The sequence below is a fragment of the Tasmannia lanceolata genome, unplaced genomic scaffold, assembly GCF_043159265.1.
Source record: "Tasmannia lanceolata isolate RefF3 unplaced genomic scaffold, GAP_Taslan_0.1 ptg000011l, whole genome shotgun sequence".
Classification (NCBI taxonomy): domain Eukaryota; kingdom Viridiplantae; phylum Streptophyta; class Magnoliopsida; order Canellales; family Winteraceae; genus Tasmannia; species Tasmannia lanceolata.
This window is the reverse complement of record NW_027518688.1, coordinates 22,328,024-22,352,500: the sequence shown is the minus strand read 5'-3', so window position 1 is coordinate 22,352,500 and position 24,477 is coordinate 22,328,024. Positions and strand designations below refer to the sequence as shown.

General features: G+C 38.8%; 1 protein-coding gene across 3 annotated transcripts; it reads left to right on the top strand.

Annotated features, from left to right (window-relative positions):
• Window positions 1-5,429: 5,429 nt before the first annotated feature.
• LOC143886658 (protein LAZ1-like) lies at window positions 5,430-22,092 on the top strand. 3 transcript variants are annotated; one of them, XM_077390714.1, is made up of 10 exons: window positions 5,509-5,567; window positions 6,669-6,824; window positions 6,928-7,203; window positions 7,305-7,361; window positions 7,907-8,015; window positions 17,524-17,708; window positions 17,825-17,913; window positions 20,415-20,676; window positions 20,919-21,170; window positions 21,289-22,092. In XM_077390714.1, the coding sequence occupies exons 3-10, from the start codon at window positions 7,054-7,056 to the stop codon at window positions 21,643-21,645; spliced, it is 1,461 nt and encodes a 486-aa protein (XP_077246829.1). In that variant the 5' UTR covers window positions 5,509-5,567; window positions 6,669-6,824; window positions 6,928-7,053; the 3' UTR covers window positions 21,646-22,092. The 3 variants fall into 3 exon arrangements, with proteins under 3 accessions (XP_077246828.1, XP_077246830.1, XP_077246829.1); XM_077390713.1 differs by lacking the exon at window positions 6,669-6,824 and having other exon boundaries at window positions 5,430-5,567; XM_077390715.1 differs by lacking the exons at window positions 6,669-6,824; window positions 21,289-22,092 and having other exon boundaries at window positions 5,430-5,567; window positions 20,914-21,119.
• Window positions 22,093-24,477: the final 2,385 nt, after the last annotated feature.

Genomic DNA, 24,477 nt, shown 5'->3' with positions numbered 1-24,477 from the left:
TCAAGTCTTTCCTCACTATTTCTACCCAAGTTGTTTTCAGTCTGCCCCTACCTCTTTTTACTCCATCAACTTGGCACGAGTCACTTCTTCTCACTGGAGCATCCAAAGGCATACGTTGGATATGTCCAAACCATCTTAAGCGGTGCTCTCTCATCTTCTCCTCAATTGGTGCCACCCCCACCTTTTTACGAATGTCTTCATTCTTAATTCTATCTAGCCTTGTGTGGCCGCACATCCATCAAAGCATTCACATCTCCTGTACAATCATCTTATGCACATGCTGCTTCTTGGTAGCCCAACATTTTGAGCCGTACAGCATGGCCGGCCTCACAACTGTCTTAAAAAACTTTCTCTTTAACTTGGTAGGAATTTTACGGTCGTACAGAACTCCTGAAGCATGCTTCCACTTCAACCAACCTGCTCTTATTCATTGGTTAACATCCTCTTCAATCTCTCCTTTCTCTTCAACCAAGTGTCGGGTACAACAAACCCCAAAAATTAGGATTCATGGATTACGTATTTTTATTAAATTAAATAAAAATTTAAATGCATATATAAGCTACTAATATTGGCACTACCAATATTAGTAGTATTGGTACTACCAACCATTCAAAAAATATATTGGCATTACCATGTTTTGATAAATGCACTAACTGAGTCTGTCTTTTCCTTTTTAATTGGCATCAGAAAGCTTTTTGGGAACTGAGTTTGTGCAATTATTAAAACATGGTTGTGCCAATATCGATAGTCTATATGTATTCATGAAAAATTTGAGAGTGGACAGTCGAGGAGGTAGGGTTTTTATTAAGAGAGTCAAAGAAGAAGGGGGAAGGGGAGGTCGATGTAGAGTGGAGGGTCATGTTAAGGGTTTTTACTAAGAGAAGACGACTTTGCTTTTATAAAAAAAAAAAAAAAAAATTAAGGAGAACATGTGTTTAAAAGAAAATATACGGGATTCACATTTTAAAAGAGAACGATGTGTTGGATTCGCCAGAAAGAAAAAACAGGATACATGCGCGACACATCTACAACAAGAATCTGGATGTGTCCCATGCGAATCCATGTCGAAATGTGCGTCAAAACATGTTGACACTGATTTGACATACGAGGGCAACGAATCCATGCAACACAACTTGTTAGAAATCATTTAGTAGGATGTTATCTAAAGTGGGTGAGAGGGATTTGTTGGAGGGATTTTTGGTGGAGATTGGTTGCTCAATTTGAGGATGATATGCTAATCTTTCATACAAATTCTTTGGATCACATATTGAATCTTAATGTATTCTAATATGGCAGTGTTGGGCATTTTGTGAACAAGAGTGGACAGCGGAGGAGCGGATAAATATGGAGAAAAGATTGGGAATCTTATAGAGGAAGTGATGGGGTTGCAAAATGAAATTCATATTGTTATTGAAGATTGAAAAAAAAAAAAAATATTGCTTTGTTAGATAGATATCGGATAGAATTTTAAGGTCTGATGCTTCAAGATGCTTATAGTATGTATGCTAGGAGATGCTTACATTTCTCAAACCATTATGGATAGAAGAATTAGGGAAGGGCATGCACAAGGCTGGTTTGCAGTTTAAGGCTGATAGTTCTTATGTGCTGGAAAATTTTCCAGAATCTCAAAATGTGATATGAAAATTTTGGCATCTGGATTCTCTCTTTTATTTAAGACCTGAGATTTCTTTATTGAGAACATGTTCTTCCTCTGATTATACTATTCTGGCCTTTCACTGAAATAATGTTCTTTCACCGATGTATGGTGTTCTGAACTCTTCTCATAAACTCCCTGATTACAAGGTTGTTTCCCAAACAGTCTTTAGTCTTCAGACGTAGTTCTGCATGTTATAAGAATTTCAGACATCCGAGGTTCTCATTTGAACCAACAATTTGTGTAAGCAAATTTCCAGGCCCACACTTTGGACTAAGAGATGAAAGTGCTGGAATTGTACACATTGGAATTTTCAGGAACCAAAATCAGATGATTTTCAGAATATTTACTAATCCGTGGGCGGATCGTGTTGGCGTATATGCCCTAAAAGCCAGTGCTAGTTGTATTGAACTTGTAATAAATGAATAAATTGATTGTTTCATGACTCAATTCTTTGAGTCTGATAATCAGTTTTGGACTCACAATTGGTTCTCAAAATCCAAAAACAAACAGGGCCTAGTCTGATAAAGCACTACCTTTTCTAACTCTTGTTGATTGCACATTGGGTTGAACCCATGGTTGGACCCGCGGGACGGTGCAACGCACCGTTCGCACACGCACACGCGCACGCGCGCGCCCGGCGTGGGCAATGGGCTATAGGGCGCTTTATTGGCGCACTTTGCACTTCTAAAATCGATCAGGACCATTCAATATCAATGGGTGGATTCTAACGGTCAGATTTCAAACATTCTGGAAAGGTGCCCTGTAGAGGTGTTTTTCACACTGAAAAGACACCAGATGGTCTATAAAAATGTGCAAACTTCAGTCATTTCAGATAAAAATCGAATTGGCAATTCTGACAGACTTTACACTCTCTTCTACACTCCTACAAAAATCCCCAAGTATTTCTACATACTGTTTTTCTTTTGTTTACTGTTCTAGATACTGTTTTTCTGCAGAAACAGAATCTGGAGATTTCTCTAAGGCTTGAGATTTCGGAAGGGCATTTCGGGTTTGATTCCGCTAGTGCTACGCGTCATCAAACATTAGTAGGGCTTCCCTACTAGGCTTCATTGTATCTTTGAGGCAATTCGCGGATCCCCTTTGCACACTACTAGTAGGGGCGAATCTTGTCTTAAGGAAAGTGATATCATGCCTTGAAGCAACAAGTTTCTGTTTTCTATCATCAACAGTACCCTCAACAAATTTTCCAACAATGTGTACGCCAATGGATCTCATCCACATTTGTAGCAATCGAGATTCTATTTTTGAAAAGGGGATGATATTTTGCACTCCCCTCTGCATTACGCATGCGCCCTCATAACCTGATTTGAGGTGAACATTGTGCAACTTTAACCTTTTTTACGTCAAATCACATAATAAGGGGGGCGCATGTGTGATGCAGGGGGAGTGAAAATATCATCTCCTATGAGAAAATCGTATCCCATGAGCAGCGGCGAGCCAGGAATTTGCTCACGGTGGAAGGGGTGCAGCCGTCCAGGGGCAGAGCATAGGGTTAGGCACACTGCTCTTTTATTATACTGGAGGGTTTGTCCCAAGTAAAAAAAGAGGGCGAATTTATGGTTTCCTTCATATTTTTGTAGTGGGGCCTATTATATTACACGTCATGTTTTGATGGGTGGGGCCACTATTTAGCACCCTATCATGGCATGGGTATTTTGTAATAAAATATTTTATGTGAAAAATCATTTTTTTCAATAATTTTTTTTTTTTTTTTTTTAGGTTTTGGTGGATCACACAACGGGATATATATTTTGGAGTTTTCATATGGTGAAAGCCAGTATAGTCCAGTATTTTTCAAAAAGCACGGTACGACTTACAGCATATAATGATCCAAGCCGTTCATTTGATAGGCCACAACATAAATAGGTTGTGCCTGAAAATTCTTTCAATTGGATGATCCAAACCGTTCATTTGATAGGCCACAACATAAATAGGTTGTGCCTAAAAATTCATTTCAATTAGATGATCCTAGCTCTACGATAATAGTGCATACTATGGAGACCTCTATAGAACGGAGGGTTAGGATCATCTCATGAAAATGATTTTGGGGGGCACAACATATTTACGATGTAGCCCATCAAATGGATGGCTTAGATGATCCTATGGTAAACTGTACATGACTTTTTTAAAAAAATACCGGACTATACGAGCTTACACCCTATTAAAACTCGTATGAGCTTATCGGTGGACATTTTATATGCTGTGTGCGCTTTTGAAGTTCATTATTTTCCAAAGTACTATGGGGCCCACTTCATATGATGATCAAACCGTTCATTTGTAGGGCCACAAAACTGGTTACCATAACTTGTGCTTTACAGAAATGCGGATCTGCATCAAAAAAATAACAGTAAAAAGACCCTAATGACTCAGAAATCTCTAAAAATCAAGGGCCTTTCCTTCTCCTTGCAATATACAAAACAGATCTTACTCTACTAAGTGACATTTTGAGTTCCATTTCCAACGCTTCCTAGATTTGATTCAATGTTATGTGCTACTCATTGTTGATTTTCTCAATATGCCTGCATAAAGTACATGAAAGAATAAATCTGAAGTGGTAACATTTTCCGTATCATCATTCTCTACCAGTTTCAGGCCCACATACTAAGTCTTCACGTTGTTTATAAACTCTCAAATATATCTACATGTCTGTTATAGAATGAACTGTACTCAGTCCAAAGTTTTGCAACCAATCACAGGCCAAGACACACTGGTTTGATCGGGAAAAAAAGTGACGATGGTTTTGTAACCGATACAAGTGTCCAAAATCGGTTACCGGTTATGCTCAAGAGAGTTCTTGAACTAGGAACAATAAGAAAATTGCTTGGACATATTTAAGTGTTGAAGTAGAACAACTATAGCCATGTTAACTTTTAGTAAGCTCGAGTAGATCAAACAGACACCAAGCCTAGTGTCCATCGCAGATGCATTTCGCGGATGAGCTGTTGCATGTGAGAGCAGCCAAACAGGCTCAGATTTTGTCCTATTCATTTAATTCACCTGAGGTGGCTGCTGTCAAATGCAACAGCCCATCCGCGAAATGCCTTCTGCTATGGACGCTAGAAAATCCCATGAAAGAGGTAATAATAATAGAATTATTGTCATTAAGTCGAAGGAAAGGTGGTCAACAGGCTAAGCATACTCTTCAACAGTGACATAGAATTTGCAGAAAATCTCGTTGAATCATTTGGAAGGACTGAATTGGGTTTACATTAGCAGTTACATAGCACAAGTATCAATATGAGGTCAGGTAGATTGCCTCAGGCTTACACAGAAATGTAAATTTCAAAAGCACTGAGTAGCAGCAATAGAACAGCTTCAAAAAATATGTATATGACCACAATTCGCAAATGGACTGGAACTAACTAATTGTGTAACAAGATATCTAAGAAAAAAAGAAATGTGTGTGTGTGAGAGAGAGATAGTGGGCAAGACCCATTTACGTTGTGGCCCATCACATCGACGGTTTGGATCAACCTATAGTGTGATCCGTACAGTACATTTTGGAAAATAAGGGACTGTAAGGGCTTACACGGTATAAAAACTCCACTCACAAATCCCATAAAAATACAGTGGGTCAATCTAAGCCATTCATTTGTTGATTTAAGATTTGGACACAATCTGTCAACGGTGGGGACCACTAAATGAATGGTTCAGATTATCCAAGTGGGCCCTACTTTACTTCTTTTTTTATTTGACAACGTGTCATATAAAATCTCTATCTCCTCTCGAGATAGTCTTATTCGGAAAGAGACGGTGATATTCATTACAAAAAAAATATTCCGTGTCTATAAAACGGAGGTATTGTTTTTTATAATCACACCCCATAGAAAAGAAGATCGTCAGAAGAAGACAGCTTAGGGTTAGTCTTCCCAAGCTGTTTCTCTCTGAGGTAATATTCTTCAAATCCCTCTTTCATTTTCAGTTCTGAATTCTTGAATTCATGCAAAGATAATCAATAGATTAAAGTCAATTGAATTACACCGTCGATTTTTTATTCTTGGTTTTTGTTTGTTTATCCAATTGTGGCACTTCTTATGTTGTTTGATTCAATGATTTCATGCTATCTTTTTTTTTTTCTTGTTTGAATTGAGGAATTCAAAGATGAGGTGTTTGCTTTTTAGGGTTTTGATTTGTGTGGATTTGATTGATTCTTCTTTCATCTTTTGGTTTTGTAAATTTGGGGATATAAAGATGAGGGTTTTGACTGCATTATTGACTGTATCATTGAGATAAACCCTAGTTTACAAACTCGAGGTTTAGGGTTTAGACTGGAAATGCAATAGATTTTTTTAGGGATATGTTATCAGCACAACCATTTTGTGATATTTGCACAAGCCCAAGTGTCTTTTATTCTTTAATTGGCTTGTAAGAGCTTTTTGGGAAATGTTATAACTTTTTGAGAGCTCTTTAAATAATAAAAGACAATATGGTTTGTGAAAATATCAAAATATGGTTGTGCTGATATCATTTCCTTTTTATTTATTTATTTACCTTTCTCTGGATTCCCATTTTTTTACATGGAAGTCCACTCTCTTCTTCATTTCAATGCATTTTAGTGATGTGGATTACTTTCTGTTTTTAAGATTCAGTGACTCTCATTTTGCTTTGTGTTGGTGGAGAGAGTGTGTTACATCATTCCACTGTGAAGCAAAAAGCTGACCAAGTTGTGAATTTCAGAGTCAGTTGCAACTCTTGTATGATTTGGGAATGCATGCCCCAACTGTAACATCACATGTATCTTATTTTTCTTTGAGAAAATCCTCATAATTGGTAGGCATAAAAAATTGAATTTGGCCTTTTCTTTTTGTTTTCAAGTGCTAGAAAAACCCAAGAAATATGCATTTGGATTTGGAGCGTTCTCGGTTTGGTTATTGATTGTGGTCTGGCACTACAATTTATGCGCCAAATAGTTTCTTTCTCAATTCACCTATCACAATAGTGGTTTGATTTTTCTATCGGCGCCTTCCATATCTTTTTTGGTTGTGCTTAGGTGAAATTTCAATGGGTTTGAAAGTAAAGGAGACCGCAGTTACTGAATATTTGGCTGTTATCTGATTTGGCTAGAGACTAGAGTTAATTGAGCATCTAAACTGCTGTAAGGCTGCCCTTAATACGGTAGTCACAGTGTCTATTTTCTCTTGTACACGTTGTTCCGATTTGATTGTATCCAATTCAGATTTGATGCAATTTATGAGATTGAGATGCTGATACTTCAAAGCTATACTGATCATTGGTATCCATGTGTATAGGTCTATATGGTGTTACTCTTATGTGCGAACGCCATTCATCCTAGAGAGTTACTGCTTGGGCAATCTTTAATTCAGTTATGCGAACGATTCACAAAAACCTAGGGCAGCCTATGGTCATTATATCTGATGAGGATATCAGCGTATCTTAACCTCAGTGCCCTAGATTACTCGCCCCCAACATGGGCAACTGTAGTTTCTTTGGTCTTATTAATTATCACCCTTTCACTTTCAATGTTCCTCCTCTTCGAGCACATATCAGCATACAGAAATCCTGAGGTTTTCCTCTATCTCTTGTCTCCACAATGATTCTTTTTAAAGCTTGCTTGAAGCCTTTAATTTTTGTAAATTATTAACATTTTTTTTACTTTGCTTTACAGGAGCAGAAGTTTATTATTGGTGTTATTTTAATGGTTCCATGCTACTCCATTGAGTCGGTAAGCTTGCTTTTTTCTTCTTCTTTTTTCTTAAGACACATGGTGTGATGGACAAATATTCAAGCATCTGGAAATAGCATGGAGATTCTCTTTTGTATAATACTCATTGGGCCCATATTTGTAGTTTTTTTACTTATTATACATTTTGTCGACATGAGTCGTTATGAGTTATATGATGTGTCTTCTCTTGTTGTTAGCTTCTTACATTGTATTCTGTAACTTATTATTCATATCCATTGTGAGATTTTTGGAGGGGATTGTTTTGTTGTGGAACTTCTAGCTGCGTTAAACATTTCTAAATGTGTCTTGTAATATTTTGTAAGCATTATTGTTCGAGCTTTCTGGTGGGGTTTCAATTTCTTGGTGAATATTGGATGCTCAAAGGCTTCAATCTGTAGTCGATTTTGTACTTATTGCTTATCAATAAATAAGTTTACGTGTTCTATTTCGTTGATTATAGAAAATTTGAAGCTCCATCTTGAAAATTGCTGTGGTGTTTCTATATATTGTCTGACATGATGGATCTGTTTTCACTGTTCCTGTAGTTTGTATCGTTGGTGAATCCAACAATTAGCGTTGATTGTGAAATCCTGCGTGATTGCTATGAGGCCTTTGCCATGTATTGCTTTGGGAGATACCTCGTTGCTTGCTTGGGTATGAATCTAGAGAGCTCTTAGGCTTTGCCTTAGCATTCAAGCTTTTGTTCGATGATTATGATACATTCACATTTAATTTAATTTCTTTGAGTGTGTATTTTTATTTTTTCTGTTCTCCTGTAATTGCTGATTGCAATGGTTTTGTTTTCCTCATATGTTATCGGTTATCCAATGTGATTAGCGAAAATATTTATTTTAGAACAAACTTTGTTGGGCCAAGTTTTCCTTTACAACTGAGTGGGACTGTGCCATATATTTTTATCACTAATAACCTTTGTTGAGGATGGTTGCTTGTTGGCCTGTTTAATGGTGGTGGAATTTTGACCCATTCTTGAAAGCTGGTTGTGCTGACATCAACTGTTTTACTATGAGGAACATTTTACTGGTAGAAATATTGTTACAGTGCCTTCATAAATGACAATGCTTAAAATGAATATAGTCCTTGTGGTTACAGGCTACTACTATAACCAAAAACAAAACAAAAAAGTCTAATACATTAAGTCAGTGTATATGCTTTTCATCATTTCAGAGGTTCCTACTTATGTGGATGCTAAACTGTTCAGAAGAGCTTCTTTGATTCTAATTTTTTACAATTGGGCAGACCTGGGTTTATATGGTGTAGAAGATCATACCGAATACCACCATATCATGTTTTATTTAGTAATGCAACCTCTGGCCCAAACTCACTACATTTCCTCCACGTCGGTCATTCAATTGCATCATTCTTATTTAATTTTCTATGCTTTTTCTTGATTGTTAGAAGTGAAATATTGTAGCTAAATGGCCATTAATGGTTTTTGCTGAGAATTGATTTTTGGACTTGAAGGATATATTATTACCATATATTCTTCATGTAATGCGAAAGTCTCCTTTTTTTGAGCTGTAACAGTGAATTTTATTGCAAAAGAGGACAGATTACAATCTAAATGGGATGAGGTGTCCCTGTTACATGTGGGCCAACTGGCTTGTATCAAGTTAGCCATCCTATAAAATGCCTCAGCCAACAATCAAACTGTAACTAATCCCAACAGTCCCAAAATTTTTGTTGTTTCCCATCTAAAACCAAATCACTGAATGCTTAAAATGCTATAATGGAATCGAATTGCTGATTGTCAAACTTTCCTTCTGTAATCCATTGCTACAGATCTGCCATCTCATTTGCATATCTGAGTTTATGTTATATCTTTCGTGGTATCTTGCTGCAAAGATCTAAAATCTCCAATATGATGCAAGCTACTCTCCAGACTCCCATCAATTTTCTACTCGCCCACGATATCACATTTGTTGAGTGTCCTAAAAATATTTTAGGCCGCAAATGAGTACCGACACTTGCTGTATAAAAGATAAATAATGCCAGAAGTTGGTAAGTTAACACCCTTATCAGGAGCTTCTTTTACGTGTTTAGAGGGCAGAGTTGGAGTAGACTTGATCGATTCTTAGTTTCTGGAGAGGTTGGATCTTGTTCCGGAGGTTTTCCAGAAGGCTCTTGTTCATTCAGTGTCCGATCATTGTCCTATCCTTCTGGATCCCAGGTTGGAATCTTGGGGCCCTCCACCTTTTAGGTTTGAGGTAGCTTGGCTTAACCTTCCTCAAATGGAAGAAAGATTAGGAGGTTGGTGGGTTTCTTGTCTCTCGGTGGGTCCAGGTGATGTGGCGATTGGTAACAAGTTAAGGCATGTGAAAAGAAAGCTGAAAGAATGGGTGAAGGAGAGGAATGAGCTTTCTTTTGGGAGTAAGCAATGGTTGGAAAATCGAATGATGGAGCTGGAAGCTCTAGAGGAGTGTGGATTGAGCTCCGATGAAGATTGAGAGGAGCTAGGGAGTTTGAAACAAGAGCATAAAGGGTTGGTCCTCCATGATGAAATAACTTGGCGTCAAAAATCCAGAGTGAAAGTGGCTTGTAGCGGGTGATAAAGAGTGAAAGTGGCTTGTAGCGGGTGATAAAAATACAGCATATTTTCTTGCTATGGCTAGTGCGCGCAGGAGGAGAAATAGAATAGAATCAATCTTTGTGGATGTGATTAGGGTGTCTAGCAAGGATGATATTTCAAAGGCGATCCTTGAGTTCTACATGTCCTTGTATTCTTCTGATGGAGTTCTTCGTCCTATTCTTGAAGAGGTTTCTTTTGGTAACTTAAGCTAGGAGGAGAATGCTAATCTGGAATCTTCCTTAAGGAGGAGGAAATTGAGAAAGGGTTGTTTTCTTTAGCAAGAGACAAGGCTCCTGGCACTGACGGTTTTTGTCTTGCTTTCTTTCAAGCTTGTTGGGCATATGTTAAGTATGATATTTTGCGATTCTTTAAGGAGTTCTATGAGGGCCTGGTTCTTAACCGAGGTACAGGTGCTACTTTCATATATTTGATTCCTAAGGTGGAGGGGGCATCGAAGGTGTCGGAGTTTTGCCCGATTAGCTTGGTGGTTGTCTTTATAAAGTTTTGGTGAACCGGCTCAAATTGGTTCTTCCTTCTATTATTTCGAATAGTCAAAGTGCGTTTGTTTGTAAAAGGCAAATCTTTGATTATTCTCTTATTGCTAATGAAGCAATAGATTCATACATGAGAAGCGGTGAGGGCGGGGTTTTGTGTAAACTAGATATGGAGAAAGCCTATGATAGGGTGGATTGGGATTGTTTGGACTACTTACTTGGGAGGATGGGTTTTGGTAGCCGATGGAGAGGGTGGATTAGGAATTGTATTTCCTCAATCTGGTTTTCTATTCTTATTAACGGTTCTCCTAAAGGTTTCTTTAAGTCTTCTAGGGGAGTGGAGGTATCGCTCTTACAATTTGCTGATGACACGCTCTTTTTCTGTGCTCCTGAGGTTTCTCAGATCTTGAATCTAAAGGCATCCTTAAGGTGTTATGAGTTGGTTATTGGTCAAAGAACCAATTTTTCAAAATCAAGGTTGTATGCAATAAATACATCTTTGAGTGTTGCTTCTGGCTTTGCGAAGATTTTGGACTGTGCCTTGGAGTCTTTGCGTGCTTCCTATCTTGGCCTTCCGTTCGGGGTAGGAAGGCCGAACAAACATCTTTGGAACCCAATAGTTCAAAGAATAGAGAGGAGATTGGAATCGTGGAAGCGTAATCTAGTCTCTAAAGGAGGGAGGTTGGTTCTTATCAAGGCAGTGTTATCTAATATTCCAATATATTTTCTTTCCATGTTTAAGGGCCCGGTGAGTGTGGCTTTAAGAATAGAGCACATTCCTCGTAGATTCCTATGGGGAGGTGCGAGCAATAAAGGAGGGATTCTTTTGGTGAAATGGGAGTCCGTTTGTTTTGCCGTTAAAGAATGGAGGTTTGGGTATTATGAGAGTTAAGGATTTCAACCATGCCCTTTTGGGTAAGTGGCTTTGGAGGTTTGGCGTGGAGCAATCTTCCTTGTGGGTAAAGGTGATGGGAGTAAGTATGGTTTCATGGTTGGTAGGTGGTGCTCTGCTGATGAATACAAGCCGAAAGGTTTGACTGTCTGGCGTGATATTATGAGGGTGGTCCATGAGTTTAGCAAAGGCATTCGGTTCAAAGTCTATGTGGGCGATCAGATTCGATTTTGGTTAGATGCTTGTTGTTATTTTGTACCTCTTAAGGAGATTTTTCCTGCCTTGTTTGTGGTTTCTTCTCATAAGGAGGTGTTTGTTGCCGATTGTTTCGAAAGGGTGAATCTTAAGGTAGTTTGGAAACCAAGTTTCAAAAGAGGTTTCTTTGACAGAGAATTGGATTCAATTTCTCAGCTGTTTGGATCAAGGTTGCCAGAGCAGGAATCGAAAACGGGAATCGAAGGCTCCTAGGGAAGAATCCTGCTTCCTTGGTTTGGTTTGATTGAAGGGCGTTATATCAAAAGGTGTGGGGTTGATAGAAGAGTGTGGGTTTGGAGCACATCAGGTTCTTTTTCGGTCAAATCTTTCTATTTTAACTTAGTGCCTAGTGAAGCGGCTCCTCTTTCAGCCAAGATATGAAAATTTCATTGTCCTCTTAGGGTGAGTTTCTTTGGTTGGGCTGTTTGTAGTGGGCGTATCCAGACTATGAATTCCTAAGAAAGAGAGGAATGTAGTTGGTGGATCATTGTCCTTTGTGCAGATCAGACGGAGAGTCCATTGATCATTTGTTTATTTATTGTAAGGTTTCAAGAGAGGTTTGGGGTCTTATTCTATTGTGCTTTGGATATTGCTGGGTGTGCTCTAGATCTATTCCAGATTCCATGATGTAGATATTAAGATTTATTTCTGCATTATTAGTTTCTAGGATTTTATTTTCCATGTTATTTTTAGGAATTCTTATTTTAGTAGGTTTCTAACTTTTAGGTTGTTTATTTGTCTATATATATAGGCCTCTTTACAACTTTTTTTGTAACTTTGATGATTATTGAATAAAGATTCTTCTCCCTCTAATTCTGGTTTTCTTCTTCTCTCTTCTGATTTCTTCTCTTCTCTCCCCAAATTCGTCTCTTCTTCTAGTTATTTTCGTCTCTTCTTTCCCTATGCTTCTCCAAGATTTGTTCTTCATCTCTTGTTTTCGACAAGTTCTGGTAGTGTTCATCTTCTTCACCCTGCAAATTTCAGCCTCATAACCCATCTTGCAGCCCACAAACCCTAATTAAAGAGCCACACCCAATCACAGCTTGCTGCCCTCTACAATCAACCAGACTTTCTGATTAACTGCAACCCCTGTTGTTTCACATAGAAAACTACCATAGAAATACCCTCCAAAACCTGTATGCCTTCAAGCCTTTTTGACCCAAACCAATTTACCCCAAAACCCACATCAGCCCCACTATAACCCTCTTCAAAAAGCCCCAAAGCCTTTATTTTCAGCCATGTTTCTCACAACCCAATAACCCCCATCAGTTTTGAGACCCGACCATCTTACCCTAACTAAACCTGCAACAATATTTACAGCCGTACCAAACCCATCTCAACTCCCCTTTTCTTTTACCGTAAGAACATCCTAACTCTCAGTTGACCGCCCTCTCAAAGCCTTCCTATTTCAACCTGCAGTCCCCACCCATGATTGTTGCCGCCAAACCCACCTCTAACAGCCCCAGATCAGTCCCCAAAACTCTCTTCAAACCCAACATTTGAGCAGCTCTTGTGAATATTTTTTTGCAGCTCTTGTGACGAAGAAGGCGCCATCACCATTTTCTCCGGTGCGACTCTCAGTTGACTCCGGCAATTGGTTTCTTGTGTGGTGAGGGAAGAGGAAACTTTCTTTCCTTTCAACAATAACTTTCCTTTTTACCATAGCTTAGAGGGTAAGAAAGTATCGTAACCTGCAAAGAAAGAAAGATCCTATTTTTATTCGCAAGTGGGGCTGATTACCTTAACGTGTCACCCTGCATCTCTTGTCAGTTGGCAACTTTTACAGAAAAGCTGAGTAGTTTTTTTTTTATATAGCCTTAATCTTTAGTAGCCTGAGTCTATATATTAGAAGGCAATAGGTTAGAAGTGTCACGTGACTTGCAAGGTCCTTCATGGTAACTTGTACACCAAGTTTCCACAAACAAATAAAAAGCCAGTCTCTCGCCTCTCGGTTCCTATTTAGACAACTGGGAATAGCACCCCCCTTTTCTTCCATTGGCCACGCCCTTATATTATCTTAGTGGCAGATTCAACCTCTCTTTTCTTACCCATGGACACCTCCCTCGCAAATTACATTACGTGACAAATCTGTCATGTGAATCTGTTTAGGAAAAATAAATAAAAATAAAGAAAGAAAGATTTCTATACCCCTCTTATTCCTTTGGACACCCCCAGTACTTAAATCTCACGTGCAATCTGTCATGTGATTGAAAAAAAAAGAAAAAAAAGGTAAGAGTTACCCCACCCCCTCTTATTTACCCAGGACACCCTACCATCCTTTAGGTATATTAAATACCTTATAATATAAGGTATATTATCCCCCTGTTTTACTCGAGACACCCCCCCCTCAAAAAAAAAAAAAAATCAGAAAAAATAAAGTTTCTTTTTCTCTCTATTTTCTCTCTCCTCATTCAGACTATTTCCGTCCGAAATTGGCCCGCAACTTCAACACGAAAGTTAAAGTACTTGATTAGTAGAGCACACCCGTATCAGTTTCAGCAGCAGACAGTGACTTTTATCACAGTTTCAGGAGCAATCTCAGCCGTCGCTTACGCAAGGTTTTAAATCTCGGTTTCGGTTTCGGTACGAAATTTTGGACGAAATCTTGTAAAAATTTCACCGAAATTTCGGTGAAATTTCGGAAATTTCCAAAACGTTTCACCAAAATTTCCGAAATATCACCAAAATTTTGTACTTCACCGAAATTTAAACGAAACGTTTCGGCAAAGTTTGGTACTTTTCCGACTCACAGTGAATTTCTTTTCGGTTTCCACCGAAACCGAAATATTTCGGCCGAAATTTAAAACCATGCGCTTACGTACCACCATCCGATCAAAACTTTTCCGTCATCCGATTTGAGATCCGAGACAGGCGTTGTATTCCTTTCGACATGACAAACAAATCAGACGGTTGATTCCAGTTTTCGACGCCGATCACAATGGCTCCGCCCTGTGTTCTATATTTTGATGGGTACGACGATCAATATTTCCAAGACCGTACTCCCTATAATTATTATGAGATTGTATGTCTACGGTGGATCAATGCTTTGGATGCATATCATGAGTACTACGGCTATTATCACCGAGCGACCATCTACCGAGCTAAAGAAACTGTACGACGACAAGCCGAGAGGTTATGGATAAATCGAATCACAGACCGTCGTCGCAGTTCTTTTTTCCGTCGATGGGAGGATGTCCGTGATGAGTTTATGGGTATTTATGCAATAAGGGCATATCGGTATGAAAAACAATTGATGCGTGAAGCAGCTGCTCGACTTGCACAAGAAGCTGAATTTCAAGCAACCTTGGAAAGGATAGTACGTAACTTGCATGAGAGTAAATTGTTGCGCGAACAAGATGCTGAAGTCTTCGCTCACTTTGAACGGAACATCGCAGCCCATCATGCGCGAGAGGCCGAAATTGAAGCAACGACGAAATTTGGTTACACTATTGGCAAGCCAGACTTGGATGATGCTATTGGTCTGACAAATGATCTTGTGGATGAGACCATTATAATTGTTGAGCCTATTATTATGTCAGATACCGAGTCAGAGATGTCAGATATAGAGCCAGAGAGTCTAGTGATTGCTAAGGCCGACATCGACGAGCATGATGATTCAGATATTTCCCCAGCACCAATTGTCGAGCATATAGAGAGATAGCTTGCCACTTCCACAGTCGAGGCAGATATTGTGACCGAGCCATGTGAGGTTGTTCCATTGACAGAGTTGACCGAGTACCGTCATGATTCAGCGGCGAGTGCCTTGCTTGATGCGTCATTATCTGGGACAGATGATCGCGAGCATATTACAAAGAATTGCCCTATATTTGCGTCGATTGATCAGATTGCCGAGATTTGTGACGACACAGATGATCTTGTTCCGCAGATTGATCATGAGGTCCATCAGCCTGACATCATTGCCCCAGCTTCAGTCCTAGACGTTGATTTTATCATTGATTCTACTGAGCCTAATGAGATACCAGCGGATGACTTTCATATTGATTCTCCTGCGCCTACTGAGCTACCAGTTGATGTTGATTATGTGGAGGATGTTTCCCGATTGGTACCACCCATAGCTGTTTTGCCGATCACGCCGATCCAGGACAGGTACGTTGCCATCTTCCCAGCTTCCCTGATTCTCACGAAAGGCTTGTCTTTTGATAATTTTGCATGGATGCTTTCTTCCATACTCCGCCGCCAACTGTCTCGAGCATTAGCCATCAGGATTGCTTCAGACGGATTGCGCCTCCTTCTGCTTCATTGGATTATTTTCATATTTGACCCAGGCGGACTAGAACTCGGGGGAGAATGATGCAGATACTATGATTTATTTCCGCATTATTAGTTTCTAGGATTTTATTTTCCATGTTATTTTTAAGAATTCTTATTTTAGTAGGTTTCTATCTTTTAGGTTGTTTATTTGCCTATGTATAGGCCTCTTTACAACTTTTTTTGTAACTTTGATGATTATTGAATAAAGATTCTTCTTCCTCTAATTCTGATTTTCTTCTTCTCTCTTCTGATTTCTTTTCTTCTTCTCTTCTCTCCCCAAATTCGTCTATTCTTCTAGTTATTTCTTCTTTCCCTATTCTTCTAATTCTATCATCTTTCGTCTATTTCTCTCCCCTTTCCTCAATTTCTCTTCACGGTGCTGCATCATTTCATTAAGGCTGGGAGTTATGTCCGTGGAAAAAGAAAGGAAAGGTTCTATGGAAAATTTGTCTTTTGGCCACTTGGTGGGTCATTTGGAAAGAAAGGAATTCTAGGGTGTTTGAAGGGGTGGCTAAATCTCCTTATTGGCTTTATGTAAGGGTTATAGCTGTTTCGATTCTTTGGGCTAGAAGTCTTCCCCTCATTTGGATCACGTTGCCATGTCGGCCCTGAGTAGGACATGATGGTTGCTTCCCTTTCATCCCTTATCAAACCCCAATCCCAGCCTTACCTGGATTTCCTATGGAACTCCAATCAATGTTCAGTCTTCCCCTCTTTTCGTTTGTATCGGCATTGGATCTTTGGGAAGGTTGGCAAATAATTTGCAATGAAGGGGAGCGCAAAGTTCAAATTATTCAACATTGGGAAGCCCCTCCTCCAGAATTGGTGAAATTGAATTTTGATGGTTCTTTGTTTAGGCAATCCAGGAGCGGCTGGAATTGGAGGCTTGTGTATAGATTCTTTGAGAGAGGTTTTATGGGTGTATTCTGGGTCCATCGGAATAAGTGATTCAAATGAGGCGGAGGTGAGGGCGGCTCACCACGGTATCAAGCATCTGGATAGTGAATTTTATGACAAGATTGTTGTGGAAGGCGACTCTTCAAATGTTATCAGCTGGCTTTCGGGAGTTGTGGCTCCTCTGTGGAGATTTCTTTCCTTTTTTGAGGAGATTTCAGATCTAATTCGTGGTTCTTCTATTGTTTTTAAGCATGTAAGGAGGTCTGCTAATGGTGAAGTAGATTCTCTAGCTAGGGCGGCGGGTGTGTCTAGGTTGGGTTTGGAATGGTTTGACTTCCTCCCGCCTTGATTTTGTATGATTCCTTTCTTTCTTTCTTTGTAATCCTTAAGGACCATCTCGGTTCTTTTTTTCAGTATATATCATGTTGCCATTTCAAAAAAAAAATAGAAGGCTCTTCGATCATATTCATGCATGTCAAAAGGTCTGCTAACAGTGACGCAGACCGCTTGGCAAGGGAGGGTGTAGCTAAACATGACCTCATATTGTTCAATTTTTTGCTTCCTTGACTTTGGTCTTTCTTTATAATTTTCCTGTAATTTCTTGTTTTTCGTTGAGCCCCCTTGTATTTTCTACGATGACTTACTTGGTCATCTTTTTTGAAATGAAATTTGCTACCATTCAAAAAAAAGTTATTATCTCATCTTTTCCATATTCTGATCAGTACTTATTTTAATTTTCTGCTCGTTTTTTTCTCTTCCGCTTAGGTGGTGAAGAAAACACTATCGTATTTATGAAAAGGCAGGGTCGATCAAGTTCTAAAACTCCACTATTACAAAATAATTCTGAAAAGGGAATTGTAAAGCATCCTTTCCCAATGAATTACATCTTAAAACCATGGAAACTTGGCAAATGGTTTTATCAAGTTGTCAAGTTCGGAATCGTCCAATATGTATGTATATTTTTATCTTGAAGCATTGCTTTTCAAATTTTGCTTTCTCAAAACAAATTCAGCTACATCAATTCACCTTTTTCTTGAAAATTAAAAATCTTCTCTTTTATCTGCAGATGCTAATAAAGACAGTGACTGCTCTTTTAGCAGTCATATTACAAGCATTTGGAGTATACTGTGAAGGGGAGTTTAAATGGGGCTGCGGGTAAGTTCATGTCTAAATTTATTACCATTGTAGCGGAATATATTATTTAACTCTCTCATGTTATTATTTTTAATAATATTATTTAAAGTTAATTGGCCATTGTCCTTATACGAGTGGTTGCCATTTGTAGCCCTTTTCTTTCCTAAGGTGTCATTATCTTTTAATTGCGTATTCATTGGCAAATTTTCATAATGTGGTTTGTCAGTCTTACTCATAGTTGTGGTTTCTGCCTTCAAAACAAGTTTTTTTTAAGCTTTTCAAAAATTTCAGCCTTTAGGAGATCTTCAATGGAACTATCTGGAAACTCATGCATTTATCTGAGTATCTAATCTGATATGCACCGACGACCAAGACAAACTAAATTATGCTGTCAACAGTGGTTTATGGGTTTACGAAGACGGGGAAAATTCATGTCGCTATATAAACTATATTGATCATTGTTCAGATCAGTCCAGTTTTGGATATCACATAATTCCAACCAGACCAGGCTACTGAACTAGGACAATTATTGGATTGCTGCAAAATAATCATCCGGTGGCTTGAATAATTTGGTTCAAGGCCTAATATCCAAGTTCTGATGCACTATTGTAAACTGGAAACTGCAATACTGCATGCATGTGGGACATTTTATATAAAATAAATAAATACTGCGTGTATGTGGAATCCTTTTCTGACTGTCCCTTGAACTCTCCATCCCCCATATCTTAAGGTTGGTCTTCATCAAAGGAACAAAGCTCACATTTATACTAGTCGTTAAAAATTCTCTAGCAACCAATCTCAACTACTTTTTTTATGAAGATAACACAAATTTATTAAGGAACAAGAAATTACATAGGTGATAGGAATATCGTCATATCTTGCCACATCTCCAGCATTTTATCCTTTGAAAGCTGGTGAATCTACAGTTATGGCAGGCCCAATATCCCATTTTTCAATGCTTCGTCTCCTATACTGCCTTGACAAATATTCTCTCTACTTCTCTGGACTTCCCGTTTTTGTTTCCTCATTTGATTTGACCTCCTATTTCTTGTGTTCTCCCTCACTCACAGATCTTCCGCCATTCAAAATCCTTTCTCGACATTGTGTGAGTTCAAATATCCTTGTATCCTCTTTACATTGATTGGTATTATAGCTCCATCCACCGTCGTCAGTCGGTATCATGGGAGGTTTTCATTCATCTAGAGATCATTGTTTGGGATCAACATTCTGCATGAAGAGCCCAGATATGCAAGTTGCAATCCCCAATATCTATTCTCCTTAGGGTTTGTGATGGACGTAAAAGGTTGTAATTCGTGATGATAGTGAGAGGTGAGGCAGCTTTTTGTTGTGTGTGTGTGTGGGTGCGTGGGTGGGTGGGTGGGTGTGGGTGTGGGGGGCGGGGCAAATAATTTTATTTTAAGTATGATTTGTTTATTTAAGAAGGTTAGGATTATCTTAAGAATTTTAGCTAGAAAGTAATTGAATGAAAACTGGAGGCCTTGGTAAAAAGAGGATTTCATCTTTGCTAGGCTAGGTCTATCATTCTTGATTGGTCTTAATTTTGTAATACACATTCTGAAGATGTACTCGGGATTTCAAAGGGCTGATTTGAGATCTTGTAGTTGGAATTGCTGTTGTTGCTAGCATCTCATGTCCTCCCTTTTTGGAGGTGCGAGCCTTTCTCTATCCCAAGTTTTTTGAAGGAACGGAATCTAATGGTTTTCATGAGATATTGTAACTTCTCCTGATCTCTAAAGTAAACTCCTGTGGTGTAGATTCTTTCCGTGTCAGTTGGCTTTGGAGTTGCTTCCACTATCGAAAATTGTGGTTGGACTTGTGATTTTGTGGAAGCGTGTTTTCTTGTGGAAGTAAAAGACATGGTCGCAAGTCTGAGTTGGACTTCCTGTATTTGTGTGCAGGCGTGCAGGCGCTTGGAAGTACAGTTGCATGCTTGAAAAATCAAAGTATATAGCAGTCAAATATGAGTGTGGCATTATTAGAAAATTTCTTCTGTGTGTTTCGTTGGTAAGTGTGCATCAGTCATTATTGGACTTTAGTAGACGACAGCTAGGATTATGTTTTTTTTTCTTTGGGTTCAATTCCTGCCTTTCATGTGTGGGGATCTCACTCTACTGATATTGTTCTAAGCGAGAATACTGCCCAGGAAAGACAGTCTAATAGATAGTGGTCTCCGCTGCTATTGTTTGAGTATAGTCCTGGTATCTTTCTACAATCGTCTTTGTGGCTCCTGTTGCTATGGAGCCTTTGTGCTTGTTGGTTTTACCCTGCGAGGTAACGGTTGAAAGGTTTAACTTTTTGTTTGTTCTGTTTGTGTAACAGTAGCCCATTGCTCTCTTCTTAATTTGGAGATGAAATCCCTTGGCCCGTAGTTTTTTTTTATTTTTTTTATGAACTGGTAAAGTGAAATGCCGATATACTGAACATCTGGGTAGTTTTGAGTTTTTGGTGAGGTATACTCTGATTGACTGAGCATTTTCTTTTTAATATTTAAAATTTTGTAGGTATCCTTACATGGCAGTGGTTCTCAACTTCAGTCAATCATGGGCTTTGTACTGTCTAGTCCAATTCTATACTGCTACCAAGGATGAATTGGAACATATAAAACCATTGGCCAAGTTCCTGACATTTAAATCAATTGTCTTTTTGACTTGGTGGCAAGGTGTGGCAATTTCTATCTTCTATGCCTTGGGTTTATTCAAAAGTCCAATTGCTGAAGGTTTGCAGTTCAAATCAAGCGTTCAAGACTTCGTCATTTGTATAGAGGTATTTTATGTTACCTCTTCTCTTGAACTGAAATCTCTGTAAATGCAATCTGGAGATGACCCTGATTCCTTTTTATTATAATATTTCCTTAAAAGCATTCTTTATGTTCTCTTCTGAGCAGTCGTGTAAGAGTGCACTGCCATTAATTGAAAGTTAAACTTAGAGGTGGTCACTCAATTATTAAGTCTCTTTCCTAGGAATAAGATTGAAGTCTAACGAACCTATATATTCTTCCAGCACAGATGGGTGTTGCTTCTATTGTTCACCTCTATGTTTTCCCCGCCAAACCTTATGCCCTAATGGGCGATCGATGTACTGGAAATGTTTCTGTTCTTGGAGACTATGCATCCGTTGATTGCCCTCTTGACCCTGATGAAGTTAGGGACAGTGAACGTCCCACAAAGCTACGACTTCCCCAGCCAGATGCCAATATCAAGAGCGGAATGACTATCAAAGAAAGTGTCCGTGATGTTGTCCTTGGTGGTGGTAGCCATGTAAGCATCTTTTCTTTTCTTTTCTTTTTAAATATTGTTCTTTATCTTAAATGGTTTGTTAGGTTTTTTTTATGTACCCATGTTCTGGCTGAGAATGTTTACCTTGGTTTTTTGCTAGATCGTAAATGATGTCAAGTTCACTGTTACCCAAGCCGTGGAGCCCATGGAGAAGGGCTTTTCACGGTTCAATGAAACGCTTCACAAGATCTCCCGAAACATAAAGAGGAATGAAAAGGAAAAGAGGAAAATCAAGGATGATAGTTGCATCACTTCCTCGTCGCCAACTAAGAAAGTGATCCCTGGAATTGACGATCCTCTCTTGAACGGAAGCTTTAGTGACAGTTGGGTTACAAGGGCAAAAAGACATCATTGGCGGAGGTCAGGGTATACCAGTGCAGAGAGTGGTGGAGAAAGTAGTGATCAAAGTCATGGTGGGTATGAAATCCGTGGGCGCAGATGGATTACTAGGGATTAGAAAGAAGGGGAGAAACACCAAACCTCACAAGTGAACATGAACAGATCATGCTTAAGTGGCTTTTGATTATCGAAGTATTTTTTTTTTCATTCCAGGATCTTTATCCGGCTTTGAAGGGTAAAGTTGTGTGGCTTGGAATGTGTATATAGTTGGTTCTCTGTCTCTGAAATTAGAGTTGATTCATGTACTATAAAGCTCCCCCCATAAGGCAAGCTTAGACGTTGGGTTGAGATCAATGTGTTTTCCATTGTATAATCAATGAATTCTCCAACTTATATTAACAACCATACATCTTTCTGAAACTCATTCAACCCTTTGTACTCAAAAATTTGTTATGTTGTGAAAGAGTGTGACCCAAAGGACAAAGCCTACAAATTTGTTGAGCTGAGAAAATTATATAGAGGGTATTAGAAACGACTGTAATAATCTAATTTCTCCTTCATTTCTCATGCAGCCATGATGAAATCTACAGTTCTGTTCTGAAGCATGACGCCTTTGTATTTGTGTGCAAGGGAAAAAGAGATCGTTTTCAAATGGAAGATGTCATATTTGCAATGTCTTTCCTTTGATAGTGGAACTCTTCACTTAATTAAACTTGTCTGGATTGTTGTTTTACACCTAATTACAAAAGTGTAAAATGTGGAGAGGGATGCTATTGTTAAATCAAATAAATGCAGATATCATTCTCCTTCTCAAATTTGTAAAACTCCCTTCCAACACTTTAAACGAGTAGAATTGGAAGGCAACCCATCTAGAACAGAGCCTGCACACACAAACAAAACTAACGATCATTTTAAACATTTACACCATATTTTCCTGAAAAAATCTTCGGATTTGAACATAGTTTCAAACATCAGTAGCTCATATATCCTTTTTTTTAATGGTTAAATAGATATATCCAAGTTTTCTTTGTTGTCAAGATGGCCGTTTTTCCGGCCATTAATGCTAGACTGCTGATATTAGCACTACCATGTTTTAATAATTCCACAAACTCAGCTTGTATTTTCTTTTTTAATTGGTTTCTGAGAGCTTTTTTGGGAACATTGTAATAATGTTTGACAGATGTTTTTTAATATGAAACCTTTGACAGTGTTTTAAAAAGAAAAGACAAGTTGAATTTGTGCAATTATTAAAACATGGTAGTGCCAACATCAGTAGCCTTATGCAAATACTAGATTTATTATCTTATATGAAATTCCAGATTATGAACAAGAAGATAATAGAGTAGGACATTTCTGACCCCAAATGCACATTTCCCCAAGTATGTGAATTGAGATTGCAACATCTCAAAGAACAAAACTCCCTTTTGTTCTTCACCACGTTTTCAAGAATAAATATAACAGAATTGAAACCATAAATAGCCACTGAGCTTGAAGACTCACGTCATGAATGAACGAGGACAAGATGTTAGAAGTTACAAAGCAGAAGCAGTGCATAAGATTATTGTTATCAGAGCTTTATTGCAGTTAATCGCCAATACTCACATCAATCATCTTTTTTCTTGGATAAAATAAATGATTTCTTTGATAAAATGAATGATGAACTTACCATCCTATAATATAAAAGGCAGTCACATTACAAATCCAGAATCTTGGTCACATTTGGTCTGAAGAAAAGGATGTGACACCATCCCATAAATAAGAAATATATGAAGTTGTAATTAGTAACCAATAAGCATGAATTAAACAATCCGATACAAAGCCTTTAAACTTAAGCTTCAAGCAAGTAGTTGTAATCATCAACTAAATCCAAGATATAATTTTTTTAATGGCAGAAATCTTCATTAAAAAAAGAAAGATCGAGATGGTCAACGCAGAAGCGAGAGAGAAGAAGAAGGAAAAATACGAAGAGAAAAAACAACCCTCCCAAAATAGGAGGCAGGAAATCAAAACAGGGAACTCAAGGAGGCAAGATATCATGCTCCAAGCTCTATTTGGAAACCCCCTCCCTGGCTAGCCTATTTGCATAATTGCATCCCCATTGGCGGATCTGCTGATATGCTAGAATGAGATAGACGATAAATGAATACAACAAAATATGAGCCTCTGTGAAATACTTTCTGCGATGGCTCCTGCCATGGGAATACACTGGTTTAAGAAGAAGAACAAGAAATAATGGGCCTCACCACAGCTAGCAAGGGTTAGTTCTACTTGGGTCCCGACAAGTGGTATCAGAGTTAGGGGCGTGATAACCCCGGTGTACCTTTTGTGGACAGTGAAATTCCCTCGGAGAAGATCCCTAGTGTACCTTTGAGGACACTGAAATTCTCTTGGAGATGATCTTGTAGTTCCCACGTCGCTCCCGCATGGAGGGGCGAGATTGTCCTTGTTGCTTCCTCGTGTGTGGGGGGGTATTGTTGAGGTTTCATAGAAAAGCAAAGATCGCACATTGAAAATGTGAAGAGACGTGTTTGGGCTTATAAGGGCTTGGGCACCCTCCCCTTAACGTCTAGCTTTTTAAGGATGAGTTCTACTCAGGTCCCAAGGAATAAAAAGTGGCAAATCTATCAGCCCCAGAGGAATGCTAAGCTTAACGGTGCACTTGCAAAAATTGGACGAAAAGAATACTCCATCGGGAACTGGACTCTCATCAGAGTGCATTTATAACATGTAAAAGTCAAAGAACATTAAATGCAGTTTGATGACATCCCACCAATGGAGTGCCCTTTCATCTGATTTTTGAAAGGGCGCCCCTGAGCTTAGCATTCCTCATCAGCTCCCTTTTTTAATTGGATGTTTATAGCATGAGATTTGCTAGTGTCAATCACTAAGGCATTTCGTGGATGACGGGAAAGCAGCCACCTCATGAATGAAGACAAAACCTGCTGCGGGA

Excerpts from the sequence above, each read along its gene's own strand:
- LOC143886658 (XM_077390713.1), top strand. The coding sequence starts at position 7,054 with ATGAGGATATCAGCGTATCTTAACCTCAGTGCCCTAGATTACTCGCCC. Across the intron at positions 8,016-17,523 it reads ATACCTCGTTGCTTGCTTGG|GTGGTGAAGAAAACACTATC; the intron begins GTATGAATCTAG and ends TCTTCCGCTTAG. Across the intron at positions 20,677-20,918 it reads ACTTCGTCATTTGTATAGAG|ATGGGTGTTGCTTCTATTGT; the intron begins GTATTTTATGTT and ends CTTCCAGCACAG.